General features: G+C 37.3%; 1 protein-coding gene across 2 annotated transcripts in view; it reads right to left on the bottom strand.

The window, feature by feature from the left end:
- Nucleotides 1–10,478: 10,478 nt before the first annotated feature.
- abcg1 (ATP-binding cassette, sub-family G (WHITE), member 1) overlaps nt 10,479–22,043 on the bottom strand; it is a 45,057-nt gene continuing 33,492 nt past the window's right edge. Inside the window, exons 8-16 of one of the 2 annotated variants that reach the window (XR_013817119.1) lie at nt 21,875–21,989; nt 20,004–20,152; nt 19,763–19,864; nt 18,791–18,959; nt 18,562–18,662; nt 16,469–16,627; nt 16,178–16,296; nt 12,387–14,121; nt 10,479–11,472 (exon numbers count right to left, since the gene is read on the bottom strand). Coding sequence is in view for 1 of the 2 variants with exons in the window: in XM_079824446.1 (XP_079680572.1) it covers nt 13,893–14,121; nt 16,178–16,296; nt 16,469–16,627; nt 18,562–18,662; nt 18,791–18,959; nt 19,763–19,864; nt 20,004–20,152; nt 21,875–21,989 (1,143 nt within the window). In the remaining variant the exon portion in view is untranslated. Of the gene's footprint in view, nt 14,122–16,177; nt 16,297–16,468; nt 16,628–18,561; nt 18,663–18,790; nt 18,960–19,762; nt 19,865–20,003; nt 20,153–21,874; nt 21,990–22,043 lie in introns of both variants that reach the window. The other variant, XM_079824446.1, reaches the window with a different exon arrangement.

The following is a 22,043-nucleotide window of genomic DNA, read 5'->3' on the forward strand; positions in this document are numbered from 1 at the left end:
ATATGTGGCGAGCACCGAGGCCGAGGGACCGTGAGGGACGCGGGATCTCGGCCCTCGCGGAGGAGTGAGGGACTATAAAGGAGGAGCGACGACAGTGAGGGACGAGAGAGGACCAGGCCTGGAATTTGCGTTATGTTTTATTTACGTTTTGTTATGTGTTGCTGCAGTCGACCGTGAGGGGCTGCAGCTTATTATTTTCATTTTGTGTTTGTGTGTAGGCGGCAGTCGACCGCGAGGGGCTGCCGCCGCCATTTTATTTTGTGTTGGTTTTTTATTAAATCTTTTGATTGTCCGCCGGTTCCCGCCTCCTTCTTCCCGTACAAACAACCTTTACTACAATATATATATATATATATATATATATATATATATATATATATATATATATACTCACCTAAAGGATTATTAGGAACACCTGTTCAATTTCTCATTAATGCAATTATCTAATCAACCAATCACATGGCAGTTGCTTCAATGCATTTAGGGGTGTGGTCCTGGTCAAGACAATCTCCTGAACTCCAAACTGAATGTCAGAATGGGAAAGAAAGGTGATTTAAGCAATTTTGAGCGTGGCATGGTTGTTGGTGCCAGACGGGCCGGTCTGAGTATTTCACAATCTGCTCAGTTACTGGGATTTTCACACACAACCATTTCTAGGGTTTACAAAGAATGGTGTGAAAAGGGGAAAACATCCAGTATGTGGCAGTCCTGTGGGCGAAAATGCCTTGTTGATGCTAGAGGTCAGAGGAGAATGGGCGACTGATTCAAGCTGATAGAAGAGCAACTTTGACTGAAATTACCACTCGTTACAACCGAGGTATGCAGCAAAGCATTTGTGAAGCCACAACACGCACAACCTTGAGGTGGATGGGCTACAACAGCAGAAGACCCCACCGGGTACCACTCATCTCAACTACAAATAGGAAAAAGAGGCTACAATTTGCACGAGCTCACCAAAATTGGACAGTTGAAGACTGGGAAAATGTTGCCTGGTCTGATGAGTCTCGATTTCTGTTGAGACATTCAGATGGTAGAGTCAGAATTTGGCGTAAACAGAATGAGAACATGGATCCATCATGCCTTGTTACCACTGTGCAGGCTGGTGGTGGTGGTGTAATGGTGTGGGGGATGTTTTCTTGGCACACTTTAGGCCCCTTAGTGCCAATTGGGCATCGTTTAAATGCCACGGCCTACCTGAGCATTGTTTCTGACCATGTCCATCCCATTATGACCACCATGTACCCATCCTCTGATGGCTACTTCCAGCAGGATAATGCACAATGTCACAAAGCTCCAATCATTTCAAATTGGTTTCTTGAACATGACAATGAGTTCACTGTACTAAAATGGCCCCCACAGTCACCAGATCTCAACCCAATAGAGCATCTTTGGGATGTGGTGGAACGGGAGCTTCGTGCCCTGGATGTGCATCCCACAAATCTCCATCAACTGCAAGATGCTATCCTATCAACATGGGCCAACATTTCTACATTTACATTTATGCATTTGGCAGACGCTTTTATCCAAAGCGACTTACATTGCATTCAAGTTACACATCTTACATTTTGTCAATTCTTGCTTTCCCTGGGAATCGAACCCATGACCTTAGCATTGCTAGCGCTATGCTCTACTGTTTGAGCTACACGAAAGCTTCTAAAGAATGCTTTCAGCACCTTGTTGAATCAATGCCACGTAGAATTAAGGCAGTTCTGAAGGCGAAAGGGGGTCAAACACAGTATTAGTAAGGTGTTCCTAATAATCCTTTTAGGTGTATGTATATATATATATATAAATTTGACAATATTAAGTGTGCAAATATGGCACCAGATGATTCTGGAAGTAGGGGGTACAAAGGGTTTTTTTATTTTATAAGGAAGTTATGGCATGTAATGCGGTGCTACTACAATAGGCAAATTATTGAAAAATATAGTATAGTTTCATTTAGTCACAAGGTTCTGAAATAAAAGCAATTTTAGAGTCTTACCACTTCCTCGAGGTAAAGCCACCCCAGAGAGAGCCTCCAAAACAGAACTCTTTCCAGAACTCTGATCTCCCACCACTGCAATGGATGGTAGATCTATATCCTTATCAATGCCGATCAACCTCAGAGTGTCAATCAACTCAATCAAAGGCTGAACAGACTCAATGAAGTGATTGTGGAATGCTCCATGGGTTTGTGAGTCTAAAGACAAGCTTTATAATAAAAGCATAGATCGAGATTGAGAGAGAGAGAGAGAGAGAGAGAGAGAGAGAGAGAGAGAGAGAGAGAGAGAGAGAGAGAGAGAGAGGAGAGATGATTTAGATCATCAGTTGGTGGTTCTGCAGTGGCAGAAAACAACACATTTCACTGCAGAGATGCTAAAAAATTAACAGCATGTTATTGATCTAAATCATAATAGTTATGAGGCAATGTTAATATTAAAGTTTTAAATATTTTAGTATCTAGTAGAGTTGTACTGTGTGTTGAGCTGACATTTTTCACCACCACATCTCAAGTATAGTATATATACTGTGTATATATAATATATAAGTATATCTCGAGTATAGTTTAACAGCATTATGGTGGAAATGACAGTGATGAAAATGTAATTTAAAAAATATCTGACGTAAAATATCTTTTTGTAGTATCTTTTGATTTTCTAAGGCTAGTTTCAAAGCTAGCATTTTACATATCCTAAACACAGAAAATAACGTTATACTATCATGCTTAATTTGCATAATTTGACAGAATTACACACAATACAATTTTCACATCAAAATATATTCATTGTTTCATATTTCATCTAAAGCGTATTTCTTCACTGACACTGATGTTTTCTTGTTAAACAAGTAAGCTAATGACATACTCATATTCTGAACAATGTTTATACAATAGATATTCAAATGATTTATTTTTGTTTGAATCATTGTTTAGATTACCATAATGTTGATAATACAATAATTCTAATTAATAATACAGATTTTGAAAGTCTGGGTCTGGCACAAGGACAAAAGGAAAAAAAGAAAGAGAAAAGAAAAAACAGCAACCATATTGTAGTAATGAAAAAGTCAAACACCAGAAGCATCTGAATACTATACCTCTTTACGTCTTTGGAATCGTAGTCCGTAGGTCTGGCCTGATCATCCATAATTTGTCTGAAAATGAATAAAGAAATTCTAAACTGAGATGTGCTTTGTTAGTAACATATTTACTGTTAACAAAAAGCACATACAAGTTTGTATTTTACTATGCAAATTTCTTTTTTAAGTGAAAGTAATGGTAAAAATCGAAAACGTTGTCTACCTTATGGTTGTGTTGGATGTAGTTTAAAAGTTCAAAATCCCCAAAGTTTATATAGGCTGTCTTTCACACAATTTTCAACATTTATTAACAGAATAAACAGCCATAAAACTCATGTGAGTTATATGAGATGATTGAATTACCGATCATATGTCCGGAAGCACTGGAGACAGATGCAGATTCATATAGATTTAAGATTAATATGAGCTCATCTAAGTTCATCTACTGCTGTGTTATATGGACTGCATTTTCTCTGCCGTTGTTCTCTCTGTCATTGAGCCGTCATTAGTCACCTGTTCTGCTGTGCTTTAATAAAGTGTGTGCTTCCCTGACAGAGAGTCATCTGGCAACTTCTGTAGGAATCTGTACTTACTCCAGTAACAAAAATACTTTTTTGCCTAATAACTTTTTAATACATCAAAATCAAATATCTTTTACACTTTTATAAAAATAAAAAAGTACCGATATATACCAATGAGGCATAACATTATGACCTACACTCTCAAAAAAAAAAGAGTACAAAATGTTACCTTTTAAGGTACAAGTGGCCGTCACTGGGGTGGTACCCTTAAGCAGAGCCGGCCCTAGACCTTTGGGGGCCCCAAGCAAAATTTGGTTGGAGGCCCCTTTGACCGTTTTAAGTAAGGCCTAAAGAAAAGCAATGACTACCTTATAACTATACTGTACATATTATATCTACTATGTTTTTATTTTATTTTTTAGTCTATTAAATTATGTTTTAATTATTCTATGTATACTGTATGCTAATTTTCTTTTTTACGCTGCTGGTCCTGAGTACGTATTTCGTTCTTATGTGGCAACATGTACAGAATGACAATAAAAGACCTTGAGTTCTTGAGTTGAGTTCCATGTTTGATGTCTAACAGTATAATTATGATACCACTGAGCTGAATGGCAGTGCAGTGCAATGAACACACTGATGAACTTGCTGAATAAAAAGACTGATAAAGTGATTTTCACTGACAATCAAAGAAACATTTTTAATTGACACAAGAGTTTAAGAGGCACAAACAACAGCCTATATATAATTGAAATGAAATAGAGCAAATAGAGTAATATTTAATACATTTAAATAAACTATTATATAAAATAATAAATAGAACATTTAAATATTTTAACTTTTCAAATAAACAAAATTAACAATATCTAAAACACCACAAACAAGATTAAAAGTAACAATAATAAGAATTAGGTAACATTTCAATAGAACTATTAAAATCCAAACTTGTGTATTTGTGTCTTCTTGGGTGACATGACTGTGTTGTGAACCAGGAAAAGAAGTGGTTGATGGAGCTGCAATAAAGAAAATAATTATACATAAAGTTAGACTTAATTTTTTAAAATGCAGAAGGTTATCATTTTACAGTACCTTTATACTCACCAACAGCTGGAGCTTTGCTAACTGGCAGCATATACTTTAATAGTGCCCCTGGAAAGGGGACATAAGGAGTAAATGAATGTTAGCCCTTTAGTGAAGAAGCCAAACTGGGGTTGTATTGTTCTGTTAAATGCTTTAACATCACAACAAATGGTATAATACTAAACTAATTTTTTGCAGCATGTTATTAGCATTTATTACATGGCTTGGTTGAATTCCAATGTAGAATGCGGGTCTGTTACGTCTTGATAACAGACCGCTGTGAAGTAGCTATAACACACCGTTGAGCAGAGCGTTGCTATGGACGCGGAACGGACTATTTTCTTTAGCGGAAGCAATACAATCGTTTTTAAATCAATAAACTCCTTTTTCAATCAATATTTTGTGTCAAATTATTTATTGATTTGGTAGGTATCCATGTAATAAGAGGGATAATCTATAGCGAGCTGCGAGGCGGTTTTTATTCGCTATAACAACCGCCTCGCTATATTGCGAGCGAGAGAGACTAACTTATATTTAGACTGCAGATTATCCATACATACATAGGTATCGGAAAATTAAGCCTACAGGTTTACGTACCTTTATCTTCTTGCTTCTTTTCTTCTTCTAGCCTCTTCTTTTGTCGTTTTTCATGGCCAGAAAGATATTTTCGTTTCTTGTTGTCAGACATCGTCGACGTCGGAGTCACTGACTGACAGGTGACGAGTGACTGACATCACAGGGTCAGTCAGTGGTCAAGATTAGCGGGGAACTCGCCATAATAAAGAACTAAATAAATAACAACTGTGCTTATCATGATGCCTGATAAAGAGCACTGTAGGCCAATTTCTTTCTTTCTTTTTATTTATTTATTTTATGTTACTTTTGATGTATGATTTTTTTTTTCAGCAATGACTCTAGGGGGCCCTCTGCTGGCCACGGGGCCCTTTGCAATTGCAAGGTTCGCTTAGTGGCTGGGCCGGCTCTGCCCTTAAGGGTACATTTTTGTACCTCTAAGTCAGGGGCAAGTTCGGTCCTAGAGAGCTGATGTCCTGGAGAGTTTAGCTCCAACCCTACTACGCCACCATAGTATAAAACTCATGGCTCCCAGCATGCATTGCAGCATTAAGTATGTCACCATTGTTGAGATTCATATGCTGATTCTTGATATCTGTGTGCGTCTAAACTTTTTTCTCCCTAGAATGTATTTAAACATGAAAATTCAGAATGTTTGATCTGCGGCAAGAAAGTATTGTTGGTGAATATTATTTATTAATATTTTTAGTCAGTGATGAGTTTAGTCAAACATTTTTCTTCATGACAAATTTTTGTTCATGGCTTCTTTTGATTTGAACAGATTTTGTGTTTTGTTAACACTGTAACAAAAGCCACAAACTCGCATAAATAGCCAAGAGTCAAACTGCCCAACTAAATGAAACACTGATCACCATAATGTTGACCATATATTTTCAATACAACCAACCTCTGTTGATTCTCAATAAGAGCTTCTATAGATGTCTTTCAGGGTTGGAGCCAAACTCTGTTGGACAGGGACTCACTAGGACCGAACTTGCCTGTCAATGGTTTAATTGTACCCTAAGGACCAAATGTGTACCTTTAAAGGTACAGTTATACGTTTTGTTCTTCAAGGAACAAAATTGTACCTCCACTGTACCTTTTTTTTTTTTGAGAGTGTAATATTGTGTTGGTCCCCCTTTTGCTGCCAAAACAGCCCTGATCCATCGAGGCATGGACTCCACTAGACCCCTGAAGGTGTGCTGTGGTATCTGGCACCAAGATGTTAGCAGCAGATAATTTAAGTCCTGTAAGTTGCGAGGTGGGGCCTCCATGATCGGACTTGTTTGTTCAGTACATCCCACAGATGCTCGATTGGATTGAGATCTGGGGAATTTGGAGGCCAAGTCAACCCCTCAAACTCATTATTGTGCTCCTCAAAACATTCCTGAACCATTTTTGCTTTGTGGCAGGACACATTATCTGCTGAAAGAGCCACAGCCACCAGGGAATACCGTTTCCATGAAAGGCTGTACATGGTCTGCAACAATGCTTAGGTAGGTGGTACGTGTCAAAGTAACATCCACATGGATGGCAGGGCAAGGTTTCCCAGCAGAACATTGCCCAAAGTATCACACTGCCTCCGCCGGCTTGCCTTCTTCCCATAGTGCATCCTGGTGCCATGTGTTCCAAAGGTAAGCCACGCACATGCACCCGGCCATCCACATGATGTAAAAGAAAACGTGATTCATCAGACCAGGCCACCTCCTACATCTAATTCAGCATTGTTCTAGAAACACCATGGTTATGAATTTGGTCTTGTGACCTATAGTTCAGTGGCATAAACTGCTGTCAGGCTGTTTTGGAAACAGTATTTCTTAGCTGCATTGTAACAGATTATATTGTCCTAAATATCATAAATGCTGAAACACACTTTTCCAAACTGCCCTACTTTAGTAGAATGACTGTCAATAAACCAATTTTTTTTTATTTTGGTTCTACTTCCTTTTTATTTTTTTACTTTACTATGCATATTATCCTATGATATCAGTATACTATTAATGTTACATGATTGTGTAGTTAACCCTATAAAGAGAGGCGGGAAAAATTCAGCAGCCCAAAATTAGCAAAAAATATGCGTTTTGGGGCAGGCTGTTACGGATTATTGATTCAAGACAAGGATAAAATGAAGAGTTGTTGATTTATTGCACAGAGGTGAGTGAACAGTAATGCCGGTGAGTATTTGACAGACAGATATCAAAGTTCATGGATGAATAATGGAATATACTGCCAGTCTTTGTTTTACAGGTGGATTGGAGATCGTGGAGGGATGATATGATGGATCAAACACCTCGTCCTCGGGAACAGGTAAGTACTGTAAATCAATGAGATCCAGACTACTTACATAAAATGAATATAAATATAGTTGTCACTCTATATCTCCCAGTGTCTTAAGTTGATATTTAAATGCTTAGTTTTATGATCAAAGCTCTGTAGTTTTTATTGTGGGGGGCAAAAAATACAATGCAATGAATATTGAGAGATGTACAGATATTACTTGTTTGTTTTTTTACTCTGAAACATGAAATGTGAAGTTATCTGCTTTGCCAAAAATACGATTGTTGGAGTTATTTGATTTTGCTAAAAGCTAACGTTTAATATATAAAAAAATCATACTTTCAATTAACTTTAATTTTTTAAGTTACCTAGTTATTATTACTTAATCAAAACAACCCAACTGCAGTTTGATTGATATTACCTAGAATGCACAAAAAAAAAACATGATTTATGAAAATTTATTAAAAACAGACTTATCTACAACCCCAAATCAGAAAAAGTTGGGACAGTATGGAAAACGCAAAAAAAAAAGAAAAAAAAGAAGTGATTTCTAAATTTACTTTGACTTGTATTTCATTGCAGACAATATGAACACAGAATATTTAATGTTTTGTCTGGTCAACTTCATGTAATTTGTAAATATGCATCCTTTCCTGTCATTCAGACCTGCAACACATTTCAAAAAAAGTTGGGACAGGAGCAATTTAGGGCTAGTAATGAGGTAAAATGGTTAAATAATGATGTGATTTGAAACAGGTGATGTCAACAGGTGATTGTAATTATGATTTGGTACAAAAGCAGCATCCAAGAAAGGTCTAATCCTTTAGGAGCAAAGATGGGCCGAGGATCGCCAGTTTGCCAACAAATACATGAGAAAATTATTGAAATGTTTGAAAACAATGTTCCTCAAAGAAAGATAGGAAGAGATTTGGATATTTCACATTCAACAGTGCATAACATAATTAAAAGATTCAAGGAATCTGGAGGAATTTCAGTGCATAAAGGACAAGGGCGCAAGCCTAAGCTGAACAACCGTGATCTCCGATCCCTCAGGCGGCACTGCATCAAGAATCGTCATTCATCTATAAGCGATATCACCACATGGGCTCAGGACTACTTTGGCAAACCTTTGTCAAGTACCATAATATGTTGTTCCATCCACAAATGCCAGTTAAAACTGTACTGTGCCAAAAGGAAGCCCTATGTTAACAGTGTCCAGAAGCGCCGTCGACTTCTCTGGGCTCGGAGGCATCTGAGATGGACCATCACACAGTGGAAACGTGTACTGTGGTCAGATGAATCAGTATTTGAGGAATTTTTTGGGAGGAATGGACGCTGTGTGTTCCAGACCAAAGAAGAAAAGGATCATCCAGACTGTTACCAGCAACAAGTCCAAAAGCCAGGGTCTGTCATGGTATGGGGTTGTGTCAGTGCCCTTGGCAAAGGTAACTTGCACTTCTGTGAAGGCACCATTAATGCTGAAAAGTACATAGAGATTTTGGAGCATAATATGCTGCCTTCAAGAAGACATCTTTTCCAGGGACGTCCATGCATATTTCAACAAGACAATGCAAAACCACATTCTGCACACATTACAAAGTCCTGGCTGCGGAGGAAGAGGGTACGGGTACTTGACTGGCCTGCCTGCAGTCCCGACCTGTCTCCAATAGAGAATGTGTGGCGCATTTTGAAGCGCAAAATGCGACAATGAAGACCCCATACTGTTGCCCCCTTTAAGACTTGTTTGCAGGAAGAATGGGACAAAATTACACCTGAAACACTTCATCACTTCTTGTCTTCAGTCCCTAAACGTCTTTTAAGTGTTGTGAAAAGGAATGGCAACATTACAAAGTGGTAAATGCTTTACTGTCCCAACTTTTATTGAAATGTGTTGCAGGTCTGAATGACAGGAAAGGATGCATATTTACAAATGACATGAAGTTGACCAGACAAAACATGAAATATTTTTTGTTCATATTGTCTGTAATGAAATACAAGTCAAAGTAAATTTAGAAATCACTTTTTTTGTTTTTGTTTTTTTTGCGTTTTCCATACTGTCCCAACTTTTTCTGATTTGGGGTTGTATTTTTGCAAATGAAACCCGTAAATGCATGTTTCGCCAATTGTTAATACATATTTGTGTCTTTAGAGTAACATTTACAGAAGAATAAATAAAAGCATATTTTGTTATCTTTTGGAGCTTGGAAGGGTTCAGTTTAAGCAGATGTTTTATACCACCATCACTGTCCTCATCAGAGCTCATTTCCCAGTACATTCAGCATCTGGCTCATATTCACCATCTCAAACATATTCTCAAAACTATAATTTTCAACAAATATAATATTATGATCACTGGCTTCTTAACCAGATCCACCATCAGTGACAGTGACAGTAATATTGGATTGCGTTCAGGTCTTGCTCTGCTGTAAATCACTGAGCCATTTCAAGGTTTGCTGATGATTCTTCCTATTCTTTTGTTTTCTGCCTGCGGTGACTATGAGTGAAACGTCACTTCATCAGTGTGTATCAGACATTCCCACCTTATAAAATAAAGGCGAATTGCACTCATTCAGTCATCAAAGATTGAATGATTGTTGTGCAGAAAAAATATATACTTACACTTTTACAGACCTCGGGTCGTTAGAGACCCTATAATTATTTTTTTTATATATATATTTTTAAAAAAATGAATGGAAAACCAGGCATTCTTTTACCATTTGTTTTCTTGGTATATTGTTTTGAGAAATACTAAGAAACTTAAAAAAAATGAATGAGGAAGAGGGTAGTGAATGACATCCTGGGTCTCTAAAGACCCGAGGTATGCGTTTACGGGTCATTAACAGGATTAGTAACATGTTTAACATTTGAATCCATACCATTTATTCAGATTTTTTTTTGTGCATGTACATTGTCCCAACACTTTGAGACACAGATACTCAGATAAAAAAATAAATAAAAAAAATCAAGCAGTTTGAAAACAAATCTTTATTATCATATCTAATATGTAACTATTGTTACATTAGATTTATGTAACAGAAACATATTGTAACTAGACCCTTTCAGATATGGAAAATGAAATAACTTTTAAAATAGAGCCATTGAATGTCTATATATAATGATCCCTAGCATTTTGATTATACAGTACATACTGTAATTGCAAGAAAAAGTGCTAAATAAGAAAAATAATATACAATTAACATATACATTTAATTAAAAAACATAAATATGCTCTACATTCTAAGTAGAAATACTCTTCCAACAGAATAGAGGTAATATAACTAAGATGGTTTAAAATCTATTTTGCATCAATTTCCACACCAAGGTCCACATCAGCAAATGTTTGGTATGATTATAGTGGTCATAACACTTGAGTTAAGCTCAGCATTCACATTGTGCCTGCAATGTTTAGTGAATGATGCTCGGAATGTTTAGGTCACTAAACATCTGCAGAATGGACATTCAATACAAAGAACACAGATAATAAATAACATTCTTCATTTTTTTGTCACATTTTCATTTTTGCATTGACTTTGCAATTACATCCCGTAACCAGAAAGCATGCAAACTGTGCATAGATGTCAACAAAGAATATAGCATTAATCAATGACAATGACCCTTTGATGTGAATAAAACATGTTGGATGCTGGATGATAAATGCCGCATGGAAGTGTGTGAGATCCTCTAAGATTACTTGCATGAATTTCAAATCTATAATTCAGGAAAATCAAAGGCATTTAGAACAGTAAACATGAACTTGTAAACCTTTCAGAAAAGACATTTCTGAATGTAGGAGAAACATTTTTGGGTTTGCCAACTTTAGGATTGATAACTTGGTGAAGAAGTCCAATAATTTGCTTTGCAAACATTTAAAATATAACTCAGTGAACAAAGAGAAGCCCAGCATTTTTCAAAAGTTGACAAAATTCATATTTGCATTTGAAGATGGTTTATCAGATGTACACTATATTGCCAAAAGTATTGGGACACGCCTCCAAATCATTGAATTCAGGTGTTCCAATCACTTTCATGGCCGCAGGTGTATAGAATCAAGCACTAGGCATGCAGACGCTTGTGTAGAGCTTCATGGGATGGGTTTCCATGGCCGAGCAGCTCATCCAAGCCTTACATCACCAAGTGCAACGCAAAGCGTGGGATGCAGTGGGGTAAAGCACGCCGCCACTGGACTCTAGAGCAGTGGAGACGTGTTCTCTGGAGTGACCAATCACGCTTCTCTGTCTGGCAATCCAATGGACGAGTCTGGGTTTGGTGATTGCCAGGAGAACGGTACTTGCCTGACTGCATTGTGCCAAGTGTAAAGTTTGGTGGAGGGGGCTTATGGTGTGTGGTTGTTTTTCAGGGGTTGGGCTTGGCCCCTTAGTTCCAGTGAAAGGAACTCTTACTGCTTCAGCATACCAAGACATTTTGGACAATTTTATGCTCCCATTTTTGTGGTAACAGTTTGGGGATGGCCCCTTCCTGTTCCAACTTGACTGCGCACAATTGCACAAAGCATATAAAGATCCATAAAGACATGGATGAGCGAGTTTGGTGTGGAGGAACTTGACTGGCCTGCACAGAGTCCTGACCCCAACCCGATAGAACACCTTTGGGATGAATTAGAGCGGAGACTGAGAGCCAGGCCTTCTCGTCCAACATCAGTGCCTGAGCTCACAAATGCGCCTCTAGAAGAATGTTAAAAAATTCCCATAAACACACTCCTAAACCTTGTGGAAAGCCTTCCCAGAAGAGTTGAAGCTGTTAGAGCTGCAAAGGGTGGGCCAACTCCATAAACCCTACAGATTAAGAATGGGATGTCACTAAAGTTCATGTGCATATAAAGGCAGGCCTCACAAAACTTTTGGCAGTATAGTGTACTTTGCATTATTACTAAAGTCATAAAGATGTGTTGAACAGTTTTCAAAACATGCTGTATGGAGCATTACAAATGATAAAAGAAATTCCCTTCCCATATTAACCCAGATTTTTTTAAACAGTTGCTTTTACAACATTTGTGATGGGGGTGGGATCTATTTGTTTGACCAATGACAGAAGGGGGAGAAGGGAGTCATTATTTTTGCAGTTCTGTTTGGTGACACAAGTGGCACAGAAATGACATGCTATTAAGATTTGATGCATTTTTCCCTTTTTCATTCTAATGAGATCCAGTCATCTTGGGCCTTTAGTTCTCTTTCGGATTTGTTCCTCTGATAGGCAGTTACACCCTACACACAAGTTTTGAAGTTATCATTCTTCTACAAGAGCAGCAGGCAGCCATTACCAACAGAATGAGAGCTTTTTAATAGAGTATAAGGAATGCATGGTAGACCAGCAATTAATGATTGTCTTTTACATAAAAAATGTGCTCAACATGGGCACCCTTGTGAAAAAAAGTGCACTTTAGCATACTTTTGAAGGGAGTAGGCCTACTTAAGTCTAAACTGAATGTTTACGGACACTTAATTGCATGTTAATTGCAATTAAATAAAATTGATTGTGACTTAAACGCGATTAGCTGAACTTTAGAGTTTTGTGACCCACTTAAGTAGGACTGAAGTACATTTTTATATGCAATTTCATAATTACTTCTATATCGTCTTTGAAAAATGGAATACACTGACAGACATTTGTGGTAAACGAATATTGTGACATTAATGCTGTATATTTAAAAATATTTGTAATCATACAATTTAGTGCATTTTAAATATATTAACTATAGTATCAAATAAGAGACCACAGGTAAACTTATAATTAAGTGCTTTACATGTGATTTAGTAGCCTATGCTAGTACAAACATAGAAAATAAGTGTAGTTCTGGATTTATAATGTACTTTAAACTTTAATTTTAAATTATGACAAAGTGCCCTTTTTAAACGTGTACTTAAATTATGAAGCAGTCATGAAAATGTGCTCTTATTAACTACACGTGGCTTTTATTTCATTATTATTATTATGTTATCTGCAAATACAGTTGTTTTTTTACTATGTGCACATTCAATAAAATTAAGCACAATTCTTTTTCACAAGGGCAAGAGAAAAGATTCCAGCTTTCCAATATTACCCCACAAATTAGCTTTTTCAGTCAACTGCTGAATGTCTGCTCCTGTGACTTTTCTTCACTGCATGTTTCTTTGTCTATCTAGCAGATGTTTGGTTGAGTCCCGAAACTGTTGCGTTCTAAGCACTTTGTTTTCTTATAAAAGCACGCAAAAGCTGGGCATTTACATACTGTGACTTCCGGTTCAGCCCATGTTTCTGTCCAGTGGAAACATGTTGATGGTTGGTTTAGAGGGAACAAACCCTCTCTGCTTCGGCTTTTCCAGCCTAGCCCTCCCTGGGTAAGAAAGTCTCGACAGTACTCTCTCCATCACGTCTTCTACGAGTCTACCTCTCAGCACTGATCTTGTAACGGAGGATGAAGTAGGCGATCAGACGGAGCGACACAAAGAAAATGCCCAGCACAATAAAGTCCAAGTAGAGCTTTGCATCCTCAACATCCAGCTCCTTCAAAATGGCTTCTGACTTCTGGAAGTGGCATGTCTCGTCTTTGTCGCAGTGCAGGTCCTCACGGTCAAGCCCATAAATGGACAGAATGACTCCTTCAAAACCATATCTGAAAGTCAGAGGACAATTGATTTAGAAGAGATTTTTTTTGTGTGTTGGTATACTCTTGTTTTATTACTCAGCTCTCTGGAATACTTATTTCTGATTGGTCAAATGCAGGATTCTGTTGTCAAATATTTTGTATTTTGGCCGCTAAACTAAGTCTAATTCATTGTTCCTATATAGTTGCATGTCTTTCATATCACTCCTCTTTGTCCTTAATTTAAAGGCACAATATGTAAGATTTTTGGATTAAGATATACAAAAACCACTAGAACAGTGTTATATATTTTGTGGACTTGTGTACTTACATGATTCCAAATGTTTCCAAGAATGTTCCAGAGAAATAAGCTAATTTAACCAGGACACGTGCGTCGCCTATCAATGACATCATACCCGTGTTACCCTCAATTTCTGGTTTTATTTAGTAGTAACCATGGAAGCACCAGAGACGCTTTAATATATTATGTGTTTTATTGGACAGGTGAGCAACTGTTTGGATACATTAATCGACAGAAAACTTATCATTGTTATACAGCTCAACACAGTTAGTCTTATCTTGTTTACCGCGAGTACCATACTTTTACCATGCCTAATTTCTATCTAGCTTACTGCAGTGTGCAAGTGTCTCATAGTAGCAAATAATTATAACATAACTTTCAACACAGTCAAATAATGTATCTAATATGATAAAACATCGTGAGTACACATGACCAGAAAAAGCTCTGCAAAATACAGGCGTCATCAAGCTACGCCTTTGTTTTGAATAAGCGACCTCTAACACCAAAAAAAAATACATATTGTGACTTTATACTCGATTCGATAAATCATGATCATTTATTTACTTATTTGGTAATGAGTAGGAATTGTGAAAGCCTCCTCCTACAAACAAAGGAGGAGTTTACAGTTATGAACAAAGGAGGAGTTCATCTGAGTCTGGATTTCATATACCAGAACATCAGCATTAACTTTTCCAAAAAATGTTTGCTCAAATCTCACTTTCAGACAGGAGTGAGTGTTTGAAATAATTTCTGTTTGTGATCCGATGTGGATTCTGATCACTGTATAAGGCAGAAATATTTGTATGCAATGCAAAAGTCTATGAGCGTTAACACTATAGTAAACATGGTAAATATGACCGCTTGAAGAAACCAGACAAGTCATATAGGCTATCGCATCCTGTGTTTATTTTATCTGTCAGCACGCCTCGTCTCCTAATACTGGACTGTCTGATATCCATATTTAGCATATTCTGCATATGTCATTAAATAAAGCAACTCTGTTTTTTTGGGAGTTTCCTCTGTTTCTCTGACTGATAATATAGCCTAACTGTATTGGAACCATCACTAAATCAGGTTAAATATTTGGTGGAAATCTAAATGTGATGTAAACATACTGTCCTGTGACTACAAATAATCAAAAAGAGACGTGACTGAATAAGTATGTGTGTCCTCTTTCTTTTGAGAAATAACGGTAAATGCCACTTTTTCTGTGGTACGAATGTGCAATCTAGACACAAATAATGCATTATGATGAATGTATCACTTATTGTATAACAGTTGGTAAAACATCAATGGTTAGGTTTTACATTTTTATGAAAAAAATGGCAACAAACGGCCACTTTTATCATGTTGGTTTTGTGATCTCGCTAGTTTCCAGTGATTTCTTTCGGATTAATTTACAGATAAAACCTCCATTTGTTGGTGAAATGATGGTTTGTGTGACGTTGTTCCTGAGAGGCGTGCTACGGGCGGGTTTTAGTGAAGCGCTGCGGAGCTTCTAGTCCGACGGTGGAAACGCAGCATGGTTTTGGGCTCTGTGCTACAGGTCTGAGATTGTTAGCCTAGCCCGGCCTGTTGAAAGCCATGGCTCGCACTGGACCAACAGTGGAAAAGCAGCTATATTTTGTCTTTAGAAATAAATAATTAAAGTACTAAGAATTTCTGTTCCTGTTGTTCCTTTCCCTAATGTTAAATTATCCAGATGCATGGTTTGTAACATACAGTATCTATTATATCTCAATAATGAACTTAAGCTATAATGAGCATTTCCTGAGGTTCCCTTACCTGACATAGGAAATGTATGAGATCCATTGGAGGTATTTTGGGATGGTGTCAAAACTGACAAAGAAGCCGGAAAATAGCAGCACGGGGATGGCTGTCACAGGACCAACAAAAGTTGCTACCTGTCAAGGAAACACAATACTGCATCATTATACCACTAGACAAAAGTGTGCATTTTCTGTAAATGACTTTAATGATTGATTGATAGATTGCATGATAGTGCGATAAATTCTTTACATAATATCAAGTATATGGCAGAACATGACAGTACAAGGCAAAAGTAGAGGTATGTACTTGTAATGATGTGGATGCTGCTCCTATCAGTAGTCCCAACGACTGTGCAACCAGTGACGTGAGTGTCCCTAAAGCCAGGAAAAGAATGAAACGGACTGCATCTGAAGGCTGAGATGTCATCCAGTACACTATACTGCAGTAGGCCACTGGGAACACAATCTGTGAGGCAGAAAAGAAGTGTTTTTGAAGTTTTTCCTTCAAAGAGAAAACTGACAATCTGCTTATTTGATTAGTGAACTTGAAATATTTTTTCTTAATTTTACTTCATAACTTTTCTTTGTTTCAAAAGGGGATCTATTATGCCCTTTTCCAAAGTCTTGATTTTGTTTTCGGGGTCTAGGTTTTAGGTTTTCATGCTTGAATGTTCCAAAAAAATATACATTATTATTATTATTCACATACAGTGGTGGCCAAAATTATTAGAACACCTGACAGATCTGAAAATATTGACATGTTTCATGATTTAATTTCCTGAAACATGCAGATGGTTGCTCTGACCATCAACCATATCAGATGAAGTGAGTCGTACTGTTTTTATCCACTTTTAACTTTAATATTTGGTATGTCCACCTTTTGCAGCAATTAAAGCAGCACAGCATCTCTCTGGCATAGTGTCAATATATTTCCTCAGAGAACTCCAACACTATCCCATGACTGCAACTGAAGCCAAAGGCTTTCCTTAGAATGTACAATAGATCTGTCGAGTTTATTTTCCAACTCGCCCCCGGACTTTGAGGGGGCCAGTCCATCATTTTCAATGTTCCAGCAGATTCCTTCCATCGCAGGTAGTTCTGGCAATAGTTAGAAGAATGTTTTGGGTCATTGTCCTCTTGGAAAATAAATCCAGGCCCATTAAGACGACTCCCAGATGCCTTATATTTTAATAATTTTGGCCACCACTGTATTTGACATAGGTGCAGCTCCTCTCTTCCCAGTCTGTCCAACCCGATCTCACGGCAATTCGTACATATTTTAATGTATAATTCGTAAAATACATATAATTTGGTCGTGAGATAGCGTTGGTCTGTCAGAAACGCTCAGTTTAGTTCCTGTCTCAATGAAGTCCCTCCGTCCGAAAAGCTCAATGTGCTGTGATTGGTTGGATTGGTGTTGTGATTGGTCAGCTGCTTGGAGAGTGTTTGGGAAATGTCACGCCACTTATCATAACCGCAAGTTTCAACACACTACTAACGCAACTCAACCAGTCTACGCCCCTTTTTTGCGTATTCCTTGGGCGGGAATTATTTAAATGAGGAATATTGTGTGACCTTCAAATGAGGCGTTTCAGAGAATTCAGAAGCAGTAGGTGCGTCCACACCATGTCGTAATTACGTAACGATTCTGAACTGTAAAAAGCCTTCACGTGCTGGTAGAACTTGTAATTACAACGTGTAAACTCGTATTTTTCAGAGAGCTAAAATGAGCTAAAATGTGTACCACATGGTCATTGTATCACCTGACCACTGCAGGTTTATGGTGTGTTGGACTTGAAGAAGCATTGCTCAGACCTATCAGTGTATGACATCTAAGTACCGCAAGAGAGTTTAGAAAGCATACCGAAATGTATTTACTGTAATTACGACATGAACGCAGCAAGTGTTTACTGATATAGAGAATAACTCCATTTGGAGTGACTTTGTGCTTTGTAACTTTGCAGAGCTTTTTCATGCTCAAGTAGCAACATTACACACTGAAAAAAAGTTGAACATGTAAAAAAGCATAATAGGATCCCTTTAATTTTTTTTCTCAAAGTCCAAAAGAAGAAGAAAAAAATCCCAAATGTTCAACATCTTTTTCAACATTCTAACTGGAGAATATTTCTTGTAGAAGCATTACAGAATTTTTCTGATTGGGAAAAGCAAAGCCCGCTTATGTAATATTGCAGCAGGATTTGTCTATGTTGGGCAAACAGTGATTTGACCTAAAAACAAATCATCTACAAGCTCCAATAACATGTTTATGCCATAACCATCTTATTGTATCTGTTCTCTGAGGAAACCCTAATCTAAACCACTTTGTGAATCATAGCTTAACACCACAACAGAGCAAGCTACTTTTCAGGAGAAAACCATGTTTTATTTGTTCCATTTTACCTGAAACGGGATGTCCGCCATTGTTTTGGCCAAGTAGTATGCCTTTAGACTGTACCAGTAGTTTAGATGTTCTCTCAAAAAGACGCCCATCTCAAGTGGAACTACAATAACAGTCAGAAAGAACAGATGAGCATGTTAATATCAAGTCAATGATCAGATTTGTTCTCATTAAATGTGCATCAAAGTCTTTCTTGTATGAAGAGTATAATGGACCATTTTACAGACTCACAGGTGAGAACGGTGGGCATCAAAGCTGCGAACATGAGGAACAACATGGAGAAGAACAGGAAACCAGAGTTGCTAAGAACTTTCTTGGCCTCATTGCCAATGCCCAGGTACAAGAGACCAATCAGAACTCCAATCCCAAGATGAGACATGATGCGCAAGTGAGTCAACACCTAAACAGAGAAAAATCAAAATCAAGCTTATGTTCCTTCTGATAACACTTATGTACAAGCCGTGCTGAATAGACAATGGTTTTTGAATTGCAATTACTGAATTTGAAAATAATTTGAATTTAGGGAGCAAACAGGATCCATTTATTTTGAATCTAATTTAAATGTTATTAAGTAGAATTAATATATAATAAAATTCGAATGAAAAATCACTGTAAGTGTATATTCTAATATTTCAGATTCTTAATCATCAACATCCAATAAGAAATTATGTACACGATTTGAGGTATTTCCAAAAGAAGAAAAAAAGAGGATTATATAAATAATCAATGTATGAAATGGTAAGTTGTGCTTCATTTACACATATTTCATTTTACATATATAGTCAACCATTGAGTTTAAAAATGTAATTAAAAATTACATTACTACGGTTGGGTTTGTCCATATTTGACCCAAACATGGGTTGAAATAACCCAGCAATTTTCATTATTTTCATGCTTAGAATTTTATTGATAATGATAGAAAACACTTTATTTCCTAGAATGCCACAATTTGGCCTAATGAAATTGTTGTTGGACTGTTAAAATCGTTGAATTGCAATTCAGTGTATTCCAGTGAAAAGTCATTTAAATCCATGACCTTGCTAGTATTATTAAAAAGTAATTGTGATTAAAGGTAGTTTTTATTCACATCACTAAATGATAACACTAACTTCTGTGACACCTGATGCTCTTTATTATGACATATTTGACTCTGCTGTGTGTGTGTGTTACTAAACATACCCACTAGGTGGCAGTGCTGCTTACCGAGTCTCTCAGGATGCTCAGAAAAGTTCTCTTGAAAAGGATGCGAAACTGCGTCAAGCAGCTGGCAGAAAAACTATGACAACCCTCCGACGATGAAGAGTCCTAAAGACAATCGGTTAAATTATGACATCTATTGTGTGCTAAATTATTTGAGCCAAAACTACAGAGATGCATATCTGTCATATGACGTAACACCCACTGCATCATGTTACATAAAGGCTTAATATTTTTCTGTACATACCTCATCAGCTGGTCTGTGCCAGAGGAAGGGGTTATGGACCCCATTACCATTCATTTCACTTCTGTAGTCTTTCTCACACTTCCGCTCCTGAACAGCCATCACCAGCCGAGCTGTCTGGTCACCGTATTCACCAGAGGCCACCTCCATTACTGGAGAAAAGAAGAAAATACTCTCAGGCTCTGTTGAGTAGCTCAAAATACACTGATGCATCATGTATTGAGAATGCAGATGTGCATTATTTTTATTCTCTGGATTATGCCCAGTAAATTATTTATTCATGTATAGATAGCGTCCAAAAATAACATTTTGCATCTGTCTGGAACAAAAAAAACTGCAACAGACATTAAACTATATATATATATAATTAAACGCATCTTTGCAAGTGAACATTTTGTCCTCAAAGTTGTTTTGTTAGAAGCAGGACAAATGGGCGTAAGGATTTGAGCGAGTTTGACAAGGGCCAAATTGTGACGGCTAGACGACTGGGTCAGAGCATCTCCATTCTGTTCTTTTGAACTTTCTATTCATCAAAGAATCTTGGACAAATGTATAACAGTTCCTATGAAAACATTAAACAGTGTTAATAATGAGAAATGTCTCTTGAGTATCAAATCATCATATTAGAATGATTTCTGAAAGATCATGTGACACTGAAGACTGAAGTAATGATGCTGAAAATTCAGCTTTACCATCACAGGAAAAGGCATTTTAAAATATATTCAAATAGAAAACAGTTATTTCGAATTGTGATAATATTTCACAATTTTACAGTTTTTTATAAAATAAATGCAGCCTTGGTCAGCAGAAGAGACTTTTTCAATAACATAAAAAAATGGTACCAACCCCAAAGTCTTTATTACTTAAATAATTATATATATTTAAACTTTTTCTGACGGTAATTTTTTTTCACTTAAAGGGTTAGTTCACCCAAAAATGAAAATTCGGTCATTAATTACTTACCCTCATGTCTTTCGACACCCGTCAGACCTCCGTTCATCTTCGGAAAAGAAATGAAGATATTTTAGTTGAAATCTGATGGCTCTGAAAGACCTCCATTGGCACAATGCACTTTACACTCTCAAGACCCTTAAAAGGTACTAAAGAAAGTCCATCTCACTACAGTGGTTCTAAAATAACTTTATGAATCGGCGAGAATAGTTTTTGTGCGCAAAAAAACCCTAAATAACAACTTACATAGTGATGACGATTTCAAAACAAGGCATCATGAAGCTTCGAAGCGTTATGAATCAGTGAGTCGAATCAGCTGTTTGGATCACCAAATTTCAGCAGTTTGGTGGTTTGACACGCGATCCGAATCATGGTTCGACTCACTGATTCATAACGCTTCAAAGCTTCATGATGCCTTGTTTTGAAATCGTCATCACTATATAGGTTGTTATTTAGGGTTTTTTTGCGCACAAAAACTATTCTCGCCGATACATAAAGTTATTGTAGAACCACTGTAGTGAGATGGACTTTGTAACGACGTCTTTAGTACCTTTTAAGGGTCTTGAGAGTGTAAAGTGCAAACTTGCCAATGGCCTTTCAGAGCCATCAGATTTCAACTAAAATATCTTCATTTGTGTTCTGAAGATGAACGGAGGTCTGACGGGTGTCGAACGACATGAGGGTAAGTAATTAATGACAGAATTTTAATTTTTGGGTGAACTAACCCTTTAAGTCAAATTTGAAATGAGAAGATGTGCAACAGTCCCTGAGCTTTTTTATGTGAACTTTTTATATGTCAGATTTGATTCACTCGTGTAACTAATGAAAGCAAGGGTCCAGCAATTCCCCCAAAAAAGTTGTGTTATTTATTTGTTTGTTTGTTAATTTTGGACCTCTGCGTACTGAGAGTGTCATTTTCTTACCGAAGTCTGCAGGGTTGTGATAGGTGGGACAGTTGAGTCCCAGTTCTCTGAGATGCGGGATCAAGCTTGATACTCTTCCTCTGTAAATACACTGGCCTTGACTGAGGACATACAGCTGGGGAAAAGAAAACACAATATATGAATGAGGTGTGAGAGGCAGTATTTTGCA

The sequence above is a fragment of the Gobio gobio genome (assembly GCF_949357685.1).
Source record: "Gobio gobio genome assembly, chromosome: 8".
Taxonomy (NCBI): domain Eukaryota; kingdom Metazoa; phylum Chordata; class Actinopteri; order Cypriniformes; family Gobionidae; genus Gobio; species Gobio gobio.